This window comes from Megalops cyprinoides, chromosome 9, assembly GCF_013368585.1.
Source record: "Megalops cyprinoides isolate fMegCyp1 chromosome 9, fMegCyp1.pri, whole genome shotgun sequence".
NCBI lineage: Eukaryota > Metazoa > Chordata > Actinopteri > Elopiformes > Megalopidae > Megalops > Megalops cyprinoides.
The window spans coordinates 2,233,409-2,251,396 of record NC_050591.1 but is presented as its reverse complement, the minus strand read 5'-3'; the positions used below and the strand labels follow the sequence as shown (position 1 = coordinate 2,251,396).

The following is a 17,988-nucleotide window of genomic DNA, read 5'->3' as shown; positions in this document are numbered from 1 at the left end:
ACTGTAAAAAGAGATAACATACAAATGACAACTAAATGAGCAAACAGTGTAGCTAATCTATAATGGAGGAAATAAGCCCTGAATGAACCAGCGCCTGAGCAGATGACTGAATGAAAAAGTGAAGGAATGTTTGTGCCATGACCATGTCCTGTCTCTCCTTCCACAGACCCCTCCCTCTGGTCACATGACCACGTAAGGCAGTGGCTGGAGTGGGCAATCAAGGAGTATGGCCTCCTGGAAATTGACACATCGCTCTTCCAGAACACTGATGGCAAGGAGCTGTGCAAGATGAGCAAGGAGGACTTCCTGCAGCTCACCACTGTCTACAACGCCGAGGTCCTGCTCTCCCACCTCAATTACCTCAAAGAAAGTAAGTGCTCTCTCCATCAGCTGGGTCCACCGAGTCTGAATCCAGCACAGGGTGAGGTCCACTGTTCTCCCAGGCTGAACACCATGCATCATCCATCCACTCATTGATAGCATAAGTAACAGTTGTGTACAGCTGTGACATAGGCTGTCAGTGGGTGACACTCAGGCAGGGGCAGCCCCTTTTATGGTGTTCCTAGAGCAGTATCTGACTGTGCTGTGATCTAACGGGAGGTGTCCTTCCAGCAGGCCCTGAGAGTTTGCTGTGTCGTGTGTGGGAGGGTTTGTGCCCCTCACCGCTGTGGACCTCTCTAGGAGGAGTTTTCATTAGGAATGGCCACTGCAGGACTCAGACCTGCCTTACAGGGCAGCCTGTTCTCAATGAGTTCAGTTCAACCGGTGTGTGTCTTGGAAGGAGAGGGGATATTTCTCAGCCCTAGGCTTGGCACCATAAATTGCTGCAGATCTGAAGAGTTCTGGATGGACTCTCAAATTCCTCTCAAGGCCACAGGGGTGGGGTACAGGGGGTTAGCTTTTGGTGATTATAGGCCTAGCGGTGTCCATCAGACGCTCTCCCTTACTACCGGGCTGTGGTTTGTGCGAATGGCAGGGACCAGTTGTGTTTATACTGAGCTTGATTAACATTCTTTGGTGTCATTAAGCTCCTCGGCAGCCGTGCCAGGACATTTCCGCACCCTGAAGGCAGAGTGGAGCAGGGCAGGGGCCAATCACACACACAGGTGTATTTCAGAATCAAAATGAGACATGCTCGGTGTATTCAGTCTGCTCCTTGGATTCTCCTGCCCCGGCTGTCACCGCCAGTAATAAGCCAACCATCAGCGCAACAGTCCCAGCCCCACTTCTGGTCAGCTGTCCACATTTCTGTATGCGATCATCAACACAGCACCAATGTGCTTTTAATTTGGCCGCAATTTGAAAATTTGTCCAAATTAATCTATCAGAGAAGAGTCTGCAGACTGTTTGCACTATCACACCTGTGCATGTGGGATTGGTGCCACATGATCTCCTGGTCAAAATCTCCCTGACAAGGAGATATCCAACGATACACATAGAATTGCAAGAATGATTGAATGTCGCTTCAATACATTCAGTTCTTATTCCAATCCAGACGTTCTGGCCGGACCACACTGCTTATCCTGAGATGAGGTGCTCTCATTCCCTCTGCGGGCTACACAAGCTAGGGCAGGGAGGGGATGTGGGCCAGAGCTCCCCCCTCACTTTCCTCTTCTCTGTCTGTGTCTCTCTCCCCTTTCCTTTCCCTCTCCCTTTTCCCCCTTCCCCTGTCTCCTTCCCTGTCTCACTTCATCTCCCTCCCTTTCTCTCTTCTTTCTTACCCTTTCACCCCCTCTCTCTGTGTCCCTCACTTACTCTCACTGTTCCTGTCTCACTCTCCCTCCCTCCCTCTCACCCTCTCTTTTTGCGCTTTCCTTCTTTTTCCCCCACTCCTTCCCTCTCTCCCTCTCTCCTCTCTCTGGCACTATTTTATTGAGCTCCTTGCTTTAGTCATTTCTTTTGGCAGATTAACACTGGTGTGTAGGTCCTGGGGCCTGGCTGCCTGCCTCCATGCCTGCCAGCATTGCCGCCCGCACTCTGGGCTGGCCTTCTAGTACAGGGTGCCAGGGACAGGGAAAGAGGCTGGAACAGGGGTCTGTCTGCTGTACTGGGATCAAGGTGCCAGGGACACTGAGTGAAGCGAGAGGTCAAGCAGGCTAGTACAGTGGTCCACCTGCTCCACTGGGATCAGGGAGCATGTGCTGCACACTTCCAGGCCCTGGCCTAGCAGACAGCACAAGTTAGCTACTCTTCCCCAGCTGCAGATAACTGTTGTCACTCTGTGCCTCCCAAAAGATGCCATAATTAAACAAACAGCCTACAGGGCTGGCACAGGTGGTGCTCAGAAAGGATGAGAGTGGCATAGTGTTTCTAGTGTGTGGGTTGCCAAGGACAAATTACAAGGAAAGCAGGACCAAACGTCCCTCTCACAGCATAGCCAGGCACTGTCTCATTCTGTCCCAGGTCAGATTTACTGCGTGGGGTTGCAGTGCAGTTGTCCCTGGGTTTACCAGCATCCTCTCCACAGTGCAGAAAGGGAAGGGTTAACCCCCTCTCTCAGGATCTGTCTCTGGCTCACAGGCCTGTCTGCACATGGAATTATTTTTGTACGGGGAACTGTGTTTGATTGCCGTACAGGGACTGCACCTCACACAATGGCAGCCCTGTTTGACTGCAGCAGGTCCAGGAGACAGGCGGAGCTGCGTATTTGCACACGCACTTGTGTGTGTATGTGTGTCTGTGTGTTTGTGTGTGTGTGTATGTGTGTGTATATATGCATGTGTGCATGCGTGTATGTAGGTGCATCCATACATGTATCTATGTGTGTATGCGTGTGAGTGCACATGTTTTCTTGTGTGTGTGTGTTTAAAATACAAGTGCTGGCCAGAACACTGCAACCCAACCCCGCAAACACAAGCACCTAGCACCACCTTGGATCCTTTCTGTCCAATCCAACAGCCAGCTTCATCCTGCTTTCCTAAAAAAAAGAGAAAAACAATGAGTTGTATCTTGTTATTCGTGTCCCATTCAGAAAAGCTGAGTTCCCTCCCAAAAGGTACCTCCCCACATCTCCTCTGTGTTCAGTCTAATACTTCCCCAAAACCCATGTTCTCTCTAAATTTTTTTTACTGTTTTCTTACCCGATGATTTATGTTTTAAGGCAGCTAAAATTAAGACACAGTATTACCGCCCAGGGCAACAAAAGAATAAGAAGCTTGTAGAACTGTAAGCTGTGAAAGATGTGGCTTTGTTATTCATGAAGTTGATACTGGATTTTCTGTAAGGATCACATAACACTATATTATGGAGATATACTGATTACCAATAAAGATATTTATTCAACTCTCTGAGCCATTATGCTGAGGACTGGACTTAATGGACTATGTATGCATTGTGATTACGGTGGGGATATTGTGATCTGGAATTAAGATTGAAACTGAACTGAAATGATTTTCAGTGATTCTCTTGGACTGGAAATGATCCATGAAAACTGGAATTCTAAACCAAAATCTATTTTCATTGGAGTTAGGTTTAGTGCCACCTACTGGTTCTGTAATTGTTGGACTAAAATGAGTTTTATAACAGGAAATGAACTGAGAAATTTCTCATTTGAAAATGATTTCATTTGATTTCAGTCCTAGTCTGTTTTCCCCTGCAGACCTCAATTGACCAGTTTCAACAAACTGAGAAATTAAAAAAAAAATCTTGACTTAAAGCAGACAGAAGATGAAACATCAACTAAAAATAAAATTGACACTTCACAGCCCAAGTTAATGGGGCACCAAATGAAGAAGCTGTCAGTGGATCATTGCAACCTCCACCAAAGTATAGCACCTGGCTACATATTTCTGTGTTTGATATTCCTCAGGGCCATGTCCCTCTGACCTATCGCCTGTTGTTTTGTGTCTTTCAGGCAGCTCGTCACTATCGTACAGCACTCCATCTCACACTGACCAGTCTCCACGCCTGGCTAAGGAAGGTAAGGCTATTCACCTGTCTGCAAGCTTCCCTCACTTTCTATTATTTACACTATGTCCCTCGTGTCCTCTTACAGATGGCTATCTGAATCCCTGCACCTGAGTGTCAAAGTGAGCATTTCGCGTCTGCACCCAACAGTATTGCTCTCGTGAACATTTTCTACTGGTGAATTCACATCTGCAGCATGGGGAGGGAGAGCCAGACGGTAGCAGGCAATGTAGTACCAATGTAGGAGCAAAGTAGCTCACATTCATTTCATGAAAAACAATAGATGTAACATTATGTTCTGGGAAGCTCTTCAACCCCAGCCATAGAAGGCTGCCAGTAATCCCCTCTCTACAGCAGTCGGGTGCAGATATGACCATAAACAGAGCTATCGGCAGGTGTGTTCTTTGTCAGGATGGTAATGATGAAGCCTCTCCAATCTCCCTTTCAGGGCCCTACCTGCAAAGAGTTGTGGGGAGGACGGTGTGGTGTTGAGGGCACCACAATACAAGAGCATTAGCAAGACAAAAGGCAGGCGGAGGCCTCCCATGCAAGGCCAGGGGAATTAGAGGCAGAGACAAGAGGGAGGCTGTGTGAGCACAGGGCCCAGGGAGAAGGAGACTGTCTCACAGGCACATTGTTTGCGGAGTTGTCCGAGGAGGGACAGGTGGTGGGGTGCACAAAGGGAGGAGAGCCACATGTCTTTATTTTTTTGGAGGGTTGGAGGGTGTGGGGGGGGAGGATGTGGCGCGGAAAAGGATGTAGTTCTTAGTTTGTGTGATCATATGGGTATGAGTGTGTGTGTGTGTGTGTGTGTGAGTGATTGCGGGTTGTTTTTGACCCCTTCCATCACTCTGAAATAGGGGCTGTCTCTGTAGGGTGGTTGTGTTGAACACCTGGTCATTTAAACAGTCAAATCAGGGTTTATTGTGCCTATTCCAGGGTAATGCCTCTTTGACTTGAGAGTCTGGGCTCAGTATTTTCATATCTGTAGGCCTGCATTCAGCATTATAGCACAGTCCACTTCACTATCAGCATATATGCAGTGCAGTCCTGCAGGCTCTTAGGGCAAAATAAACAGCCTCTGCAGACTGTCAAAAATTCCCTCTGCCTTCCTTGGTGCAACATAGTGTCTGGAAAACTAACTCTGAGGCAGTGGCTGAGACAGTGGCAAAGCTGCACAGCAAGCCCGCCATCTCACAAAGGAAGAAAAGGCCAGAATATCCAGCTTTCCTCTAGGGTTGCCGTTTATCTTGCAGATGCAAGAAGGCTTCAGCACTGCACCCTGGGGCAGGGAGATTGGTGGACAAGGCAAGTCCAAAGGCTTGATGGAAAGGGGCTGCAATAATAATGATAGGATCAGGAACCTGGGAGCAGCGCTATCCTGGACGGAGCTGGAAGAATGACAGCCGCGATAAGATCCCGGATGAGCCCCACTCACGTCCGTTGCATTCCCTCCCGCTCTGCCTTCACATGGACTTCGGTAATTCAGCTTGCCTAATGGGTGAGTTGTTTGACCTCAGAACAGTGGTGCACTTCCACCTACACCTTCACCTCACCACCGCATCCAGCCGCAGAGATCGGATCTAATCAGGGCACCAGATTGCCTCTGCCATTGCCACTTTCTCTGGCTTTAACCAGATACTGCCACTAAAAATTAATACAGCTTGCTTTGTTTAAACAGAGCAGTAGATGAAATGAAAGCATAAACTGACAGATTTTTAGATATTCTGTTGGGAGTCTGGTAGAGAGAGTTTCAATACAAAGATGTGAAGTATACAAATTCACAATCTATCAAGATCTCAATCTCATCATGTGTGTGGCTGCACGTGTGTGTGTATATGCTTGTGTTTATTTGTATGCCTGCATGTCAATGTGTGTGTGTGTGTGTGTGTGTGTTTTTGTAATCATGTGTGAGAGCGTATTTATGCATGTGTGTGCATGCAGGTGAGTGTGGATGTGCTTTTTTGCATGTGTGTGCATATACGTGAGTGTGTTTGTGTGTGTGTGTGCTGGTGTGTCTAGTGTGTCTGCATGCATATGCACAGTGTGTGTGTTTATGTCATTGTGCATGTGGGTATGTGCGTATGCATGCATGTATTTGGGTGAATGTGTATATGTATGTATATGTGTGTGTATGTATGTGTTTGTGTCTGTGTGTGAGTGTATGTTATAGCTTCAGTTTGCTCTCTCAGTGGTGGAAATGGGTATTGGTCTCATGGTTCTTACGTGCTGGCCCATAAAAGCTTGTCCCGCCAGCAGAGGGGTTTTTTCCATGAGTCAGTGAGTCTGCAGACCACTCTGAACTGGCCTCCCGGGAAAGCATGGCCTTGTTTTGACTGGCTGCCTGGCCATGGAGTGTGGTGGGGTGGGACAAGGGACATGTGCCCCTTCCTCTGGTTCAAATTTGCCGGCCATATACCAGGACTGGATCATGGCTGTTTTCACCGGTACTTCCCTTAACCCTGTCTGCCTAATTGAATTAGAAACACTCATAGCCTCTTCAGCTGACATCACTCGCCATGAGTCCTTCACATCCACGGGTCCCCTTGTTATGTAAAGGCAGACAGTCAGAGGAACACCAGCGCACACCCCCCACCCAACCCCACCCAGTCTGCTCCTGGCGACAGTAGCAGAATCTATTGTTATTGTTTTCTTTTCAAATTCCAAACTTGTGTTTCGTCTGCCTGGCTCTTTTTTCCCCTTCCTCCCCCCCTCTCTCTCCTTCTCTCTCCCTTTCTCATTTTTCCATGACCCTTCCCTTCTCCTGGAAGGAGGCAGCCCCTGTGTGTTGTTTCACAGAGGGAAAAAAATGACAGAGAGGGTGAAAGAGGAAGGAAAAAACGAGAGAGAGGGAGAGGGGGGGGAAAGGGTCATTTAAACAAAGAGGGGCTGTCCGCAGGCAAGGCAGGCAGGAAACACAACTCTCCCAGGACTTTCCCCCCTCCTCCAGCTATCGCAGCATGCCCATCCCTGCAGCCCTGACAGGCTGCACAGCGCTCTGACTGGCGGCTCCTTATTCCTTGACCCTACAAGCCCCCCCCCCAACCCCCACACCAAAAAGCACACCCTGAGGGCAGAAAAAAAAATTCTGCTTTTGTGTTTTCACAGCTTTCAGTCAGGCGGCTGAGGAATAAAACAAATAAAAGAGAAACAGAAACAAATAAAATGTTCAAATTAGGAGGCGACCTTTTGCTCAGTGGGTTAACAGGATGCCAAATCCACAATGGAGCGGGCGCAGAAGGCAGTCTGTCGTATGGTGTTTGCAGCCATTATTGAATATGAACTGTTTTCATGTAGTTTGCGTTTTTAAAATATGTGATGCAGCAGTGGGGTGTCATAGCAGTTGGGCAGTGTGTGGTGATATCTCATGTTGTTTTTTTCCTGTTTTTAAGGACCCATCCAAGTGTTTAATGGATGTTCATAGGGTCAGACAATAAGCCCAATGTAATTTGGAAATGGAAGGAGTTTTCCTTTTTGTCAGTGTTACTGCTCCTCCTGGTTGACAGTAACCCACACTTAAAATATGAATAATGTGGCGTAAGCTGTGAAAATGAGCGATGCTAGGTTGTTTGCCTAATGAATGACTCATTAAATGACCAATGACATGATAAAACTTTGTACATTTGTTAATCCTTTGACTTGAACACAAACAGCAGAGCCAAACTAAACCACACTACCACAAATACCAGCAAACATATGTGATGTTGTTTTGATTTTGTAGGCCACAAGAGGGCACCGTTGTCCTGTGTTTTGAAATCCGAAGGGCTGACACTGCATAGCAAAATGTAGAGGAGTCATTGGTGAAGTCATGCGTTACAGACTTTCTGAGCCATGCAAGGCAGCTAGGGCATAGAACATATGAACACTACACTTGTGTCAAGAACAGATAAAAGAACTGTCTGAATAAGTTCATGATGTCTTATTTTATATACATAAACATACAATCACACTTGACAAAAAAGATGCCTGATATACATACAGTATATACCTGATATATAGGTGTGGTGCAAGTGGTGAAATTTCTAGGGCTGTATCGAATGCCATTTTTTGCCATTCGAATTTTAGCCAACCTTTTTCGAAAAGAAGCTTCGAATGTCTGTGACGTGAAGTCATCGTTTTGGCGTGTTGTTTCGGCTATTTCGTAAGAGACGAAATGAATGTAACAAACAGTTCTGTCTCCAAAAGTTCAACCGGATTACTTCTGTCAACAAATTGAGTTTCTTTTGTCCACAAAATGAAAAGCACAAGGGTCAATTTAGTGCATGACAGGAATCATTCGTTTTGTTTTCTGTGCAGGAAAGTATGTGCTCTCAGTCTCTTCAGTATTTCGTGGACACAATGGTGTTACATGGTTTCGTATTGAATTTATGTGTTTCATAGCACAGAAGGCATTTTGTCTACGAAAAAAGATGTTACACTTGGCGGCGACCCACAAAAATTATGTTAAATGATAATAAAAAGTAGGTCGCTTTAACATCTAAATTTCTTGTATTACAGTAGCAATAACCTTAAAACTGCAACTGAGTACCCATCCTAAAAATCAAATGCTTAATTTCACAATCTAATGCCAATTCAATGAACGAAGCTTCGAATTTTTCAGTACAGCCTTAGAAATTTCCCTTTGTAAGTGACCTCAAAGGCTGCCTAAGAGCAAGCCAAGGGTTACAGTGGCAAGGACAATATTCCCTCCCTCACAAGCAGACTGGACAGTTCAGAGAGTGGGTCATGCCCAGGAGAATCAGAATGAAAGTTTTATGGGAACATCAGGGCTTTGGGGATAAAAAGGCAGTATAACAAGGTCTTGGAGGGTGGAAGCTGTGGGTAGAGGCATATTGCAGCCCCCTGTAGCTGCAAGTGTTGTAGCACAGAGTGTGTCCCATACTCAGAGGGCAGACCTGTGATGCGAGGACAGCTCTGTTCATCCCTCTGAGGAATGTGGGATCACATTTGTAAGAAGCTGAAATGTCTGTGCAAAAGCGAGACAAAAAGGTCAGTGTCATGTGGGAAAGCACACTCATTGCTACAGTAAACTTGAACACAGGAGGCTACAATCGAAAGCTGAAAGGCTGAGAATGGATTCAGTCACACAGAAAACTCTGAGGTTGCATTAGTGGTTGGATTTGGAGAGAATGGCAACACTAATGCATCCTGTACCTTAACTCAACTAACTAAACCTAACTAACTTTTTAGTTAGTTAGGTTTTTAGTGTATTTTAGTTAGTACCTAACTAAAATACAAACTCTTTGCTATTTCTTCTGAGGCTGGAATGAATAGTAGCAACTGGTGAAATTCCAAAATTTCCTGACTAAACCAGGTTTGAAGTGAAACAATACATAGCAACCTGGCTTGAATTAAATGAACTCAATGTAGTGTGTGTGCATGTGTGCATGCATGTGATTACATTTGGGTTGGTATGTTGGTATGTCTCCAGACTGCGGGAACCTTGATTAACCTTAATGGATTTGACTCACATGACCTTGTTTTCTGTAAACCATTTTTGTGAGCTTCTTCTGTGTTGAGGCATAACTGCATACTGACTCCAACATCAGGACCCCAGCCAGATATCCTAAGAAGTTCCTCTTAGATGGCGCTCTGCATATAGCCATCTCTTTGCGTGGGTATCCTCCTCTTTTCCTGTGACAATCTGGTTACTCACAAAACCCAACTTTAAGGGTTGTTGGGTTAGGTTTTGGGGGTAAGGGAGGCAGTTCTGTGTTATACACAGAATCCTGCCCATCTTTCTGAGATGTGGGCCAGGGGTTTCTTCATCACGCTGTCACTCTTCACTCCTGAGCATATGCATGGGGAAGCTATCAGAGGTGTGAGATGAGGGCTGATAGCCAAATCCCATGTTTGAAGACTGGTCACATTTGCATCTAAGACCCAAGAGTTTTTTCCCTTTTTTGGAATTGCAATTGGTGGTCATTGTCCATCCATTTTAGGATTGTTTCAAGATATGAGATGCTTGGGGATGCACGGACAAAATGTTTTTGTAAACATATGGCTTATTATTTTTGCTCTCTCTCACACATACTCTTTATCTCTCACATCAACAGACATTCTCCCTTAGTTCAAGTTCAAATACACTTTTAAATTATGGCCATAGGATGTTATATAATACATGAAAAAGGAACAAAGAACAAAAAATAACAGTTTTACGCCTAAAGTAAATGACATATATAATGATGAAATACTTCAGTTATAAATTGATGAACAGCTACACTCATTGTTCCTATAAGTTTGTAGTTGGTTTCTAATTGTCCCTCAGGTAGAGATGGGCTGAAATGCCCTGCCAGACTAGTGAGGCTGTTAGTCCTTCCCGTAGCAGGATTCAGTTTTCAGAAACTGAAAATGATGTGGAATATAAATTCCTTATTTAGGATATTTTGTCAAAGTATAGAAGGAGGTGCATCTCTGTCTCTACTAGGGGTGGAGCCGAATCCGATTACGGTATTCGGCAAAGCACAAATAGTGGGGTTTTACGAATATTTATTTCGTACAAATATTTTTTAAATTATTTGTCTTCGGAAAGAAAAAAATATCAAATAGACGGTGTTCCTCATAACTCTGAGCGCGGTTAGGGTTATTTGTTTTTTAGTTGAATTATATTTAAAGTTCAATAAAAGCCACTGTTAAAAAGACACGGTTTTTTTTTACCCTTTCGCGCGGACGGTCACACCGGTGTGATTTACCGTTTAGTACGTATGCTAAAACCGGTGCGATTAGAACACTAGATTGGAAAAATTCTAGCTAATTTTAGCTTTGAGGAAATAGCGATTTAATGTTAAAAATATAGCAAATGCTAACTGAAAACTATGAGAAGCTTAATAACGCTAATGAAAACATAAATCAGCAAGAGTTTCCTCTAGTCATCATAATATTAATAATTCATTGATTATATTTTTCCTAAACATGAAATATAGTTAAGTGTGCAGGGCGAGACATGGTGAAAAAGGGTTAATGACAATATAACGATTAGGAATTATTTGTTTAAGACAGGTATAGCAGAGAACAGGAGAGTTCGCTCTGTAGGTAAGTTTTAATCCTCAGTTTTTCGATACAAATAAAGACTCACCCCCTTATTTACTGAGGTAGGTGCAAACCAGGTAGATTAAAAAAATAATTTTTATGTTTGCGCCTAAATTAAAACGTGCTTTCACTGGGCGGTATAGTGTGATTAAATAATAAATAATAGATGTTTTTCCTTTAAATCAGGCGCAAGGAGCTAATATAATAATTAGAATAAACCCATCCTTCATTTTTGCGCTCTCTGACTGACACTCCTTGAAATACATAGCCTATTCTTCACTTCTACAGCTCAAGTTGATCCCCGGGAAATCCCCGCAAATAAGTAATAAATATATTTTTCAATGTTATAGCAGATACACTGGAATTATAGTGTGTGTGTGTGTGTGTGTGTGTGGCAGGGTGCGCCGTGATGTCTGTCAGCCATCGACGATGGCCCAGCCCTACTTGACATGAATTGAGATATTTGCATAGCCTGTTAGGCTACTCTCCCTTTTTCAGACAGCAAGATCTATAGTTTGACAGGCTCAAGAACACTTATATTAACACTGTAATTTCCTGAAACTAGAAGTGTAATAAAAACAAAAACAGGATTGTTATGCCTATTTCCACTTTTATTTGAATACAAATACAAATAGGCCTACAGATAATTTTGCTGCCTCAACAAATACAAATACAAATACTGGACTCCCCTGCACATGCCTATGTCTCTACTAACCATGACTTTTTGTGTCTGCCTTTCTCAGTAGCTTTTATCAATTAAAATTAATTTTACTATTTGATTATCCCTAATTCACAGTTTAAAAGAATTGCTGACATGCAGCTGTTTTGTATCAGTAAATGTTAGTATAGAAAATGTTCAGTACTAGCTGACTGAAGGAACACTTTTCAGGTGATGTCTTGGCTTTGAAGAGTTTTGTATTGGAAAATTTGGGCTGGATTTTAGGTGCTCTATAAAATTGAGTGTGCTTTCATGGATTTTTCATGCCTTGCATGCATTATTGCAAGTACTTGCAGAATGTTCTTGCAGAATTCTGCATACAGGTGTTCAGTGGAGTGTTTTTCTGATTAGTGCAGTCTTGCTGGCTGAGGCACCCACATATTTCATTTCCATATGGTATAATTGGCATCTGACACAATTCAGATCTTTTGACCAATTCGAATATATGTTTTATAGATTTTTTTTTTGATTGCATGGAAATCTCTGTAGGCTTTTTCTCTAAATGCATTGACTGCCAGACCGAAGCGTCCTGGATGCACAGATTTTCAGTCCAAAGTAAAGGGCAGTGTTTCCTAAAGTAAAGCATTATCTCCTTATCTGAGATCTAGGCTTCTTTGATTGATCTTTGTCTTTTTAAACTGGGTTCTGGCAGTATTACTGAACGTGGTCCAGGTTCTGCTGTAACCCTTGTTCAGTTAGGGACGGCAGGACTGAATCATCTTCGGAGAATAGGAATTTAAGTTCCATGTCATTTAGGATGAGACCAGAAACTGAAGATTAATCCAGTAACACCGTGAAAAAAACTGATATTTTTGCCAAGTTTTACTCCACACTTGGTTCCAGACCTCAGGGAATTAAGTATTTATGTTCTTAATACCATCTGATACTGTCCCTTGCTCTTCCTGATTTGAGTTTTTGGAGTTTTATTCCTTGATTATTGATTCAAGTGTTTTCAGTTTCTCTTGGATTAGTTTCTGTTGCAATTTTAGGTCTTTTGGGCTATATTTTTCCAGTTTTGCAGTTCTTTTGTTACTTATGTTGATGGTAAATAGAATCTTCCATTTCTGCAAGTTTCATGAATGCATTTTGTTTCTTCTGTTTTAAGTTTTGTTTGTACAATTTAAGGGTTTCACAACATCAGAGGTGTAAATCCGAGTTTTGTGATTGGTGGTGTTTTATGTTTGATAGTTGTCTTAGTTTACCTCTTTTTTCTTATTCTAATTAATTATCTAATTCTCTCTCTCTCTCTCTCTCTCTCTCTCTCTCTCTCTCTGTCTTTGTCTCTCTCTGTCTTTGTCTCTCTCAGACACCTCCTATGAAGCTGCACGACAAACGGGATGGTCGAATAACATGCACAGTGGAAAACGTGAGTGACAGGAAGACTGGTACATTCCAATGACCATAGTTATCAAATCCTTTGATAGACTTCCTTTCGCGTAAAAGGTATAGGAATGGCGCTCACACAGGGAACAGCCACCTGATGCAGAATCACTACAGTTTTTATTCTTTGAAGAAGAAATCAATTTTATTTTGTTGCTTTCCAACTACCTACATCAAATACATATTCAACGTCAATTTAAATACCTTCCATGAATGTACTTGAAATACAGTATTTTATTTTAATTCAGGAAAGTATTTGAAATGTTTAAAGCACTTAACACAGTTTTCCAAAACAATGGATTTGATTTCAGAGATGCTTTTGAAAATACATTCAGGTACCTTACATCTTTATGTGAAATAACAACAAATACATCTATGAAAAACATAATTTTTTTGACCATCTAAGAATTAGTGCTATCCTTTGTTACCATTCCAAAACAGGGGTTCAAAGAGGTTGTCTGACAGTGAGCAGGTATCAGTACTGTGTGAATGTGAGACTATGAAATTAGCTTTGCAGGTTTTGAAGTGTAATTGATATTCATTTGAAAAGTACTGGATAAAAGTATTTGACACCTGTTTTGAAATATTTGCGAAGCAAGTTAAATACATTTGGTTACAAGAAAGTATTTAAAAATACTTCAAAACACTTTGACAACATTACACATGAAAAAAATGCTTTTCAAATACAGATGCTGAAATACTTATGTATCTGACCCAGGCCCGCATTGGACCCCAGGAGCAGAAGCTCAGTAGTTGTTTGGTTTCTATGGGCACCTCTCTGTCCCTTTTAATAAGTGGCTTTGTGTGACCACACACGACAGGCTATGTCCCAGTGACTCAGCACTCATAAGGCAGGTCTGGGACGGGAAAGGCTTCCAGCTCCATTAAGCACTTAGTGGTGCGACCAACTCCTGCCCTGTTTTCTTTGGAATTGTCTCCTCGTGCAGTGAAAGTGTGCTGTGACTGTCCGCGCCAGCCAGCCTGACTGTGACTCTCCAAACCCCCTTCCCCCCAGGCTCGCCAGTGGTGACACAGAACATGTCCAAGACGGCCGAGCAGCAGCAGCAACAGAGGCCACAGCCAGGTAACACTTCTGCAACATTGCTGTTGTGCCCTTTACAGACGCCCTCTGACCCATTTCTAACACAAGTTGTTAATTACTTTGGTTGGGACCACAATGGCACTGGGCCCACCTGAATTTTTCAAGTTGCGGTTCCCTACCCGCTGAGCCTCATGCTCTCTTGTCCCATGGGCATGCTTCTGTACTGAGAGATGCACTGCAGCTTGATTCTAACAGATGTGTTTTTGCGTCTCTGTGCCCCCAGATCCATACCAGATCCTGGGCCCCACCAGCAGCCGGCTAGCCAATCCTGGTAAGAGAATGTTAGGGGAAGGCACAAGTCTTATGGCCTTGGATATAAAACATGTTGTGCCTCCAGGACCCTACCTACATCTACCTCTCGTTTTAATAGAATGAAACATAAGGATATTGCCAGCTCTCATGTCAGCATTAAGTGATACTGGACGCATGGAAAAGGATGTTCAGTGATAGTGGATGTTCAGAGATAGTACATGTCTAGTGACAGTGGATGTTGGAAGGAATGGAGATTTTGATCGGGACATTGTCCCACACTCCCCTAGGCTCCGGTCAGATTCAGCTGTGGCAGTTCCTCCTGGAGCTCCTGTCCAACAGCGCCAATGCGGGCTGCATCACCTGGGAGGGCACCAACGGCGAGTTCAAGATGACAGACCCGGACGAGGTGGCACGGCGCTGGGGCGAGCGCAAGAGCAAGCCCAACATGAACTACGACAAGCTGAGCCGTGCACTGCGCTATTACTACGACAAGAACATCATGACCAAGGTGCATGGCAAGCGCTACGCCTACAAGTTCGACTTCCATGGCATCGCCCAGGCACTGCAGCCCCACCCCACGGAGTCATCCATATACAAGTACCCCTCGGACCTGGCCTACGTTCCATCTTACCATGCCAACCAGCAGAAGGTCAACTTTGTCTCGCCGCACCCCCCCTCCATGCCCATCACCTCCTCCAACTTCTTTGGACCCACTGCCCCCTACTGGAACTCACCCACTGGGGGTATCTACCCCAACCCCAACGTGCCTCGTCACCCCAGCTCCCATGTGCCGTCCCACCTGGGCAACTACTACTAAAAAACTGCCCCCGCCCCCGTTATACCTGCCCACTCTCACCTGCACTCTCTAAGAACACAAAAGAGGTGGGGGGTTGGTGGGGGGTGGGGTGGAGTCCTCGCAATTGAAACCCTCCCTAAATTGGCAGAATGAAATCAAGGATACTTGATTTAAAGAAGAATTTATTTCTAAAAAGGAAAAAACATGGATTTCACAATCCACTTATAAATGGAGTACTGCTTAGTCACATGTAAAATTACTTTTTTTATAATGTGTTTTTGTGCCTTACTCCCCTGAAAGCTGCATCATACTCAGGGGTGGGTGTCAGAAATCCCCATCCTCAATATTTGTACATCCATATCCAAACATACATGGGCATTATGGAACCACAGAGACGTTTCAATGTAAAGCTGTTCTATGGCAGAAATAGGCCCAGCTTTCCTTGGTCTCAAAGTATCCTACTACCGAATACCGCTCAAGCCTTCTGACTTACACCCTCCACGGTCTCTGGGGTCCAACTGCAGTTGTCGCGTCTGTCTCGTGTTGTGTTGTCAAGTCTGTCCGTCTTCTCATGCCTGAAACTGCTGGGATGCCCAAACAGAAAAGAACAAGAATAAATGAGGATATCTCAAAACCAGAGTGGATCTGGCAACTGGAAAGACTTCTCCTCCAAACTGGAAGTTGGCAAAAGCCAGAGATGGAGCACCATTTCATGTTTCAGGTTCTCCCCTACCAGCCCCTAACTCCCAACCCCCAACGCTCAACTGGGAAAGGAAGCCAGTTGGCATGGAAAACCGCAAAGTCAGTGCCCCCCACCCCCCCTCCAGACCAGTCTGAATATGAATACTCTGTAGTACCATTGCACGCCCTCCCCTTCAACTGTGGTGGTGCTTCGGAACATTCTGTGGTAGTTCCATTTCATGGTCAGTGGTCTGGTGGCTCTGGGCTGTTCCACTAACTCGGGTGTGTCCACAACTTCTGTCCAATGGACACCCAGCCATGGACCCAGGCCACTTCCTGTACAGCTCAGAGGGGTGGACACTTGCAGTGGTTTGTCATGTTAATTTGATGCTCACATTCCACTCCGTGTGCCTACACAGAGTTCAAGTCATATCCTATTCTGACTATTTTGAAAAGCTTTTACACCAGTGAAGATTTTTTTCAATGGCCAAACATATGCCGACATACCTTAAAACATTTGTTTTACATAAAAGCAAAACAGATGAGATTAAAAAAACAGAAGTCCTCAGATTCGCGAATGCTGTGCGTTCGTTAGACCTATTTTAGACCTTTTTGCTTGGTTTTTTACCTTGGTCAGCTAGGCATTAAAGCAACTTACTGTATAAATTATGCATAGATATTTTCATATATGACAGTACTGAAAGATCAAGAGAATTAAAACGAGTTGACCTCAGTCAAAAAATGCAGATTTTTTGGAAAAGAGTCAGTTGCTAATATGTAGTATGTACATCATTATATTGAGTATTTTTTATCTGTGCATTATGAGCAAAAGATTTATACTGATATTTTTTTTAGCTGTGGCTGAGCAGCGCTAAAAACAATAATGGTCTTCACTCAATGACTGACTAATGCCCCCAAAGTAATGACTGTACCTTTCTTTTACAAGTACCACTAAATGGCAAAAAGGCGCTACTGCAGGATTCCACCAAAGTCACAGCCTTGAACAGTGATGGTTATTGCTTTTGTTTTTAAATGGAATACAATTTCTTCTTCTCCTCATGCCTTGCTGTGGCAAATATTATACAATCCCAGATGCCTTACTTTGTCTTTACCCAAACCAAAAAAGGATTTACATCATACCGTCCAATACCTGAAGACAATCAATGCTTATTTTCATGCTAGGATTTTGATCTCTTTGAAATATTTGTGGGTAAATATAACCAATGCTTAAAAATCAAGCAACCCCCCCCAAATAGGCAGATTTTCTCCCTGTGTAAAAATTGACCTGAGGCATCAGACAAGCAGCAATACAACTGAAGAAATTGCTTCCCCAAAGCAATATCCACTTACGTAGCAGAGGAGCAATACTCTGAATATTCAAAACGGCTACCCAAATTAAAGGGGGAATGTGCTTCTTATATATGCAATGTACTTTGTATTATATATATATATATATATATATATATATATATATATATATATATATATATATATATATATAAATTTTGCAAGTAATCATGTTATTGTTGTTTCTGCTATGTATTGAGTATTACCTTTTGAAAAAGGGATTGGTGTATAGGGAAATATATATACAAATATGTGTTTTTCTTCCAAAAAATAAAAAGACCTACTTTTATTGCTACTTTTGTCTTAGTTGAAATATTATTATCTACAATTTAGTTCACTTATTCTTATAATCAGAGTTTGAGTTTTCTCCTGCTAAAACTTGTATTCACTTATCAATCATTTTATTTTATAAAGTTTTCCATGAAATGTCTAAATATAATCTAGATGACTGAATCTAGATAACTTTTTTGAAGGAACTTTTTAGGAACTTTCTCCCCTCTGACCTGTGAACAGATATAATTGTGCAACATATTCATTTTTGTAACATCACTTCACTGATGTCAGATATAGGAAGGAAGGAAGTAATGATTAATTTTGGTTCGTGCAGAACAGTGAAAATACATTCAATATGGTAATACAAATTAAATGTGTGTCTGATAACTTTAAAAGAGAGCAGTTGAAATTTTATCAATTCTGAAAAGTAGATTAAATGATGAAATGAAGCTCATGTCTTGGGGGGGGGGGCTTCTTCCACTGAAAATAAGTGGAAAGATATGT

At 43.2% G+C, this 17,988-nt stretch overlaps 1 protein-coding gene across 5 annotated transcripts in view; it reads left to right on the top strand.

Moving 5' to 3' along the window:
• fli1 (Fli-1 proto-oncogene, ETS transcription factor) overlaps positions 1–16,502 on the top strand; it is a 37,642-nt gene extending 21,140 nt beyond the window's left edge. For all 5 annotated transcript variants that reach the window (XM_036537086.1, XM_036537084.1, XM_036537087.1 and 2 more), the window contains 6 exons: positions 167–370; positions 3,854–3,919; positions 12,960–13,019; positions 14,049–14,117; positions 14,359–14,406; positions 14,675–16,502. In XM_036537086.1, the coding sequence (XP_036392979.1) occupies positions 167–370; positions 3,854–3,919; positions 12,960–13,019; positions 14,049–14,117; positions 14,359–14,406; positions 14,675–15,204 (977 nt within the window). In that variant the 3' untranslated portion in view covers positions 15,205–16,502. The remainder of the gene's footprint in view (positions 1–166; positions 371–3,853; positions 3,920–12,959; positions 13,020–14,048; positions 14,118–14,358; positions 14,407–14,674) is intronic.
• Positions 16,503–17,988: the final 1,486 nt, after the last annotated feature.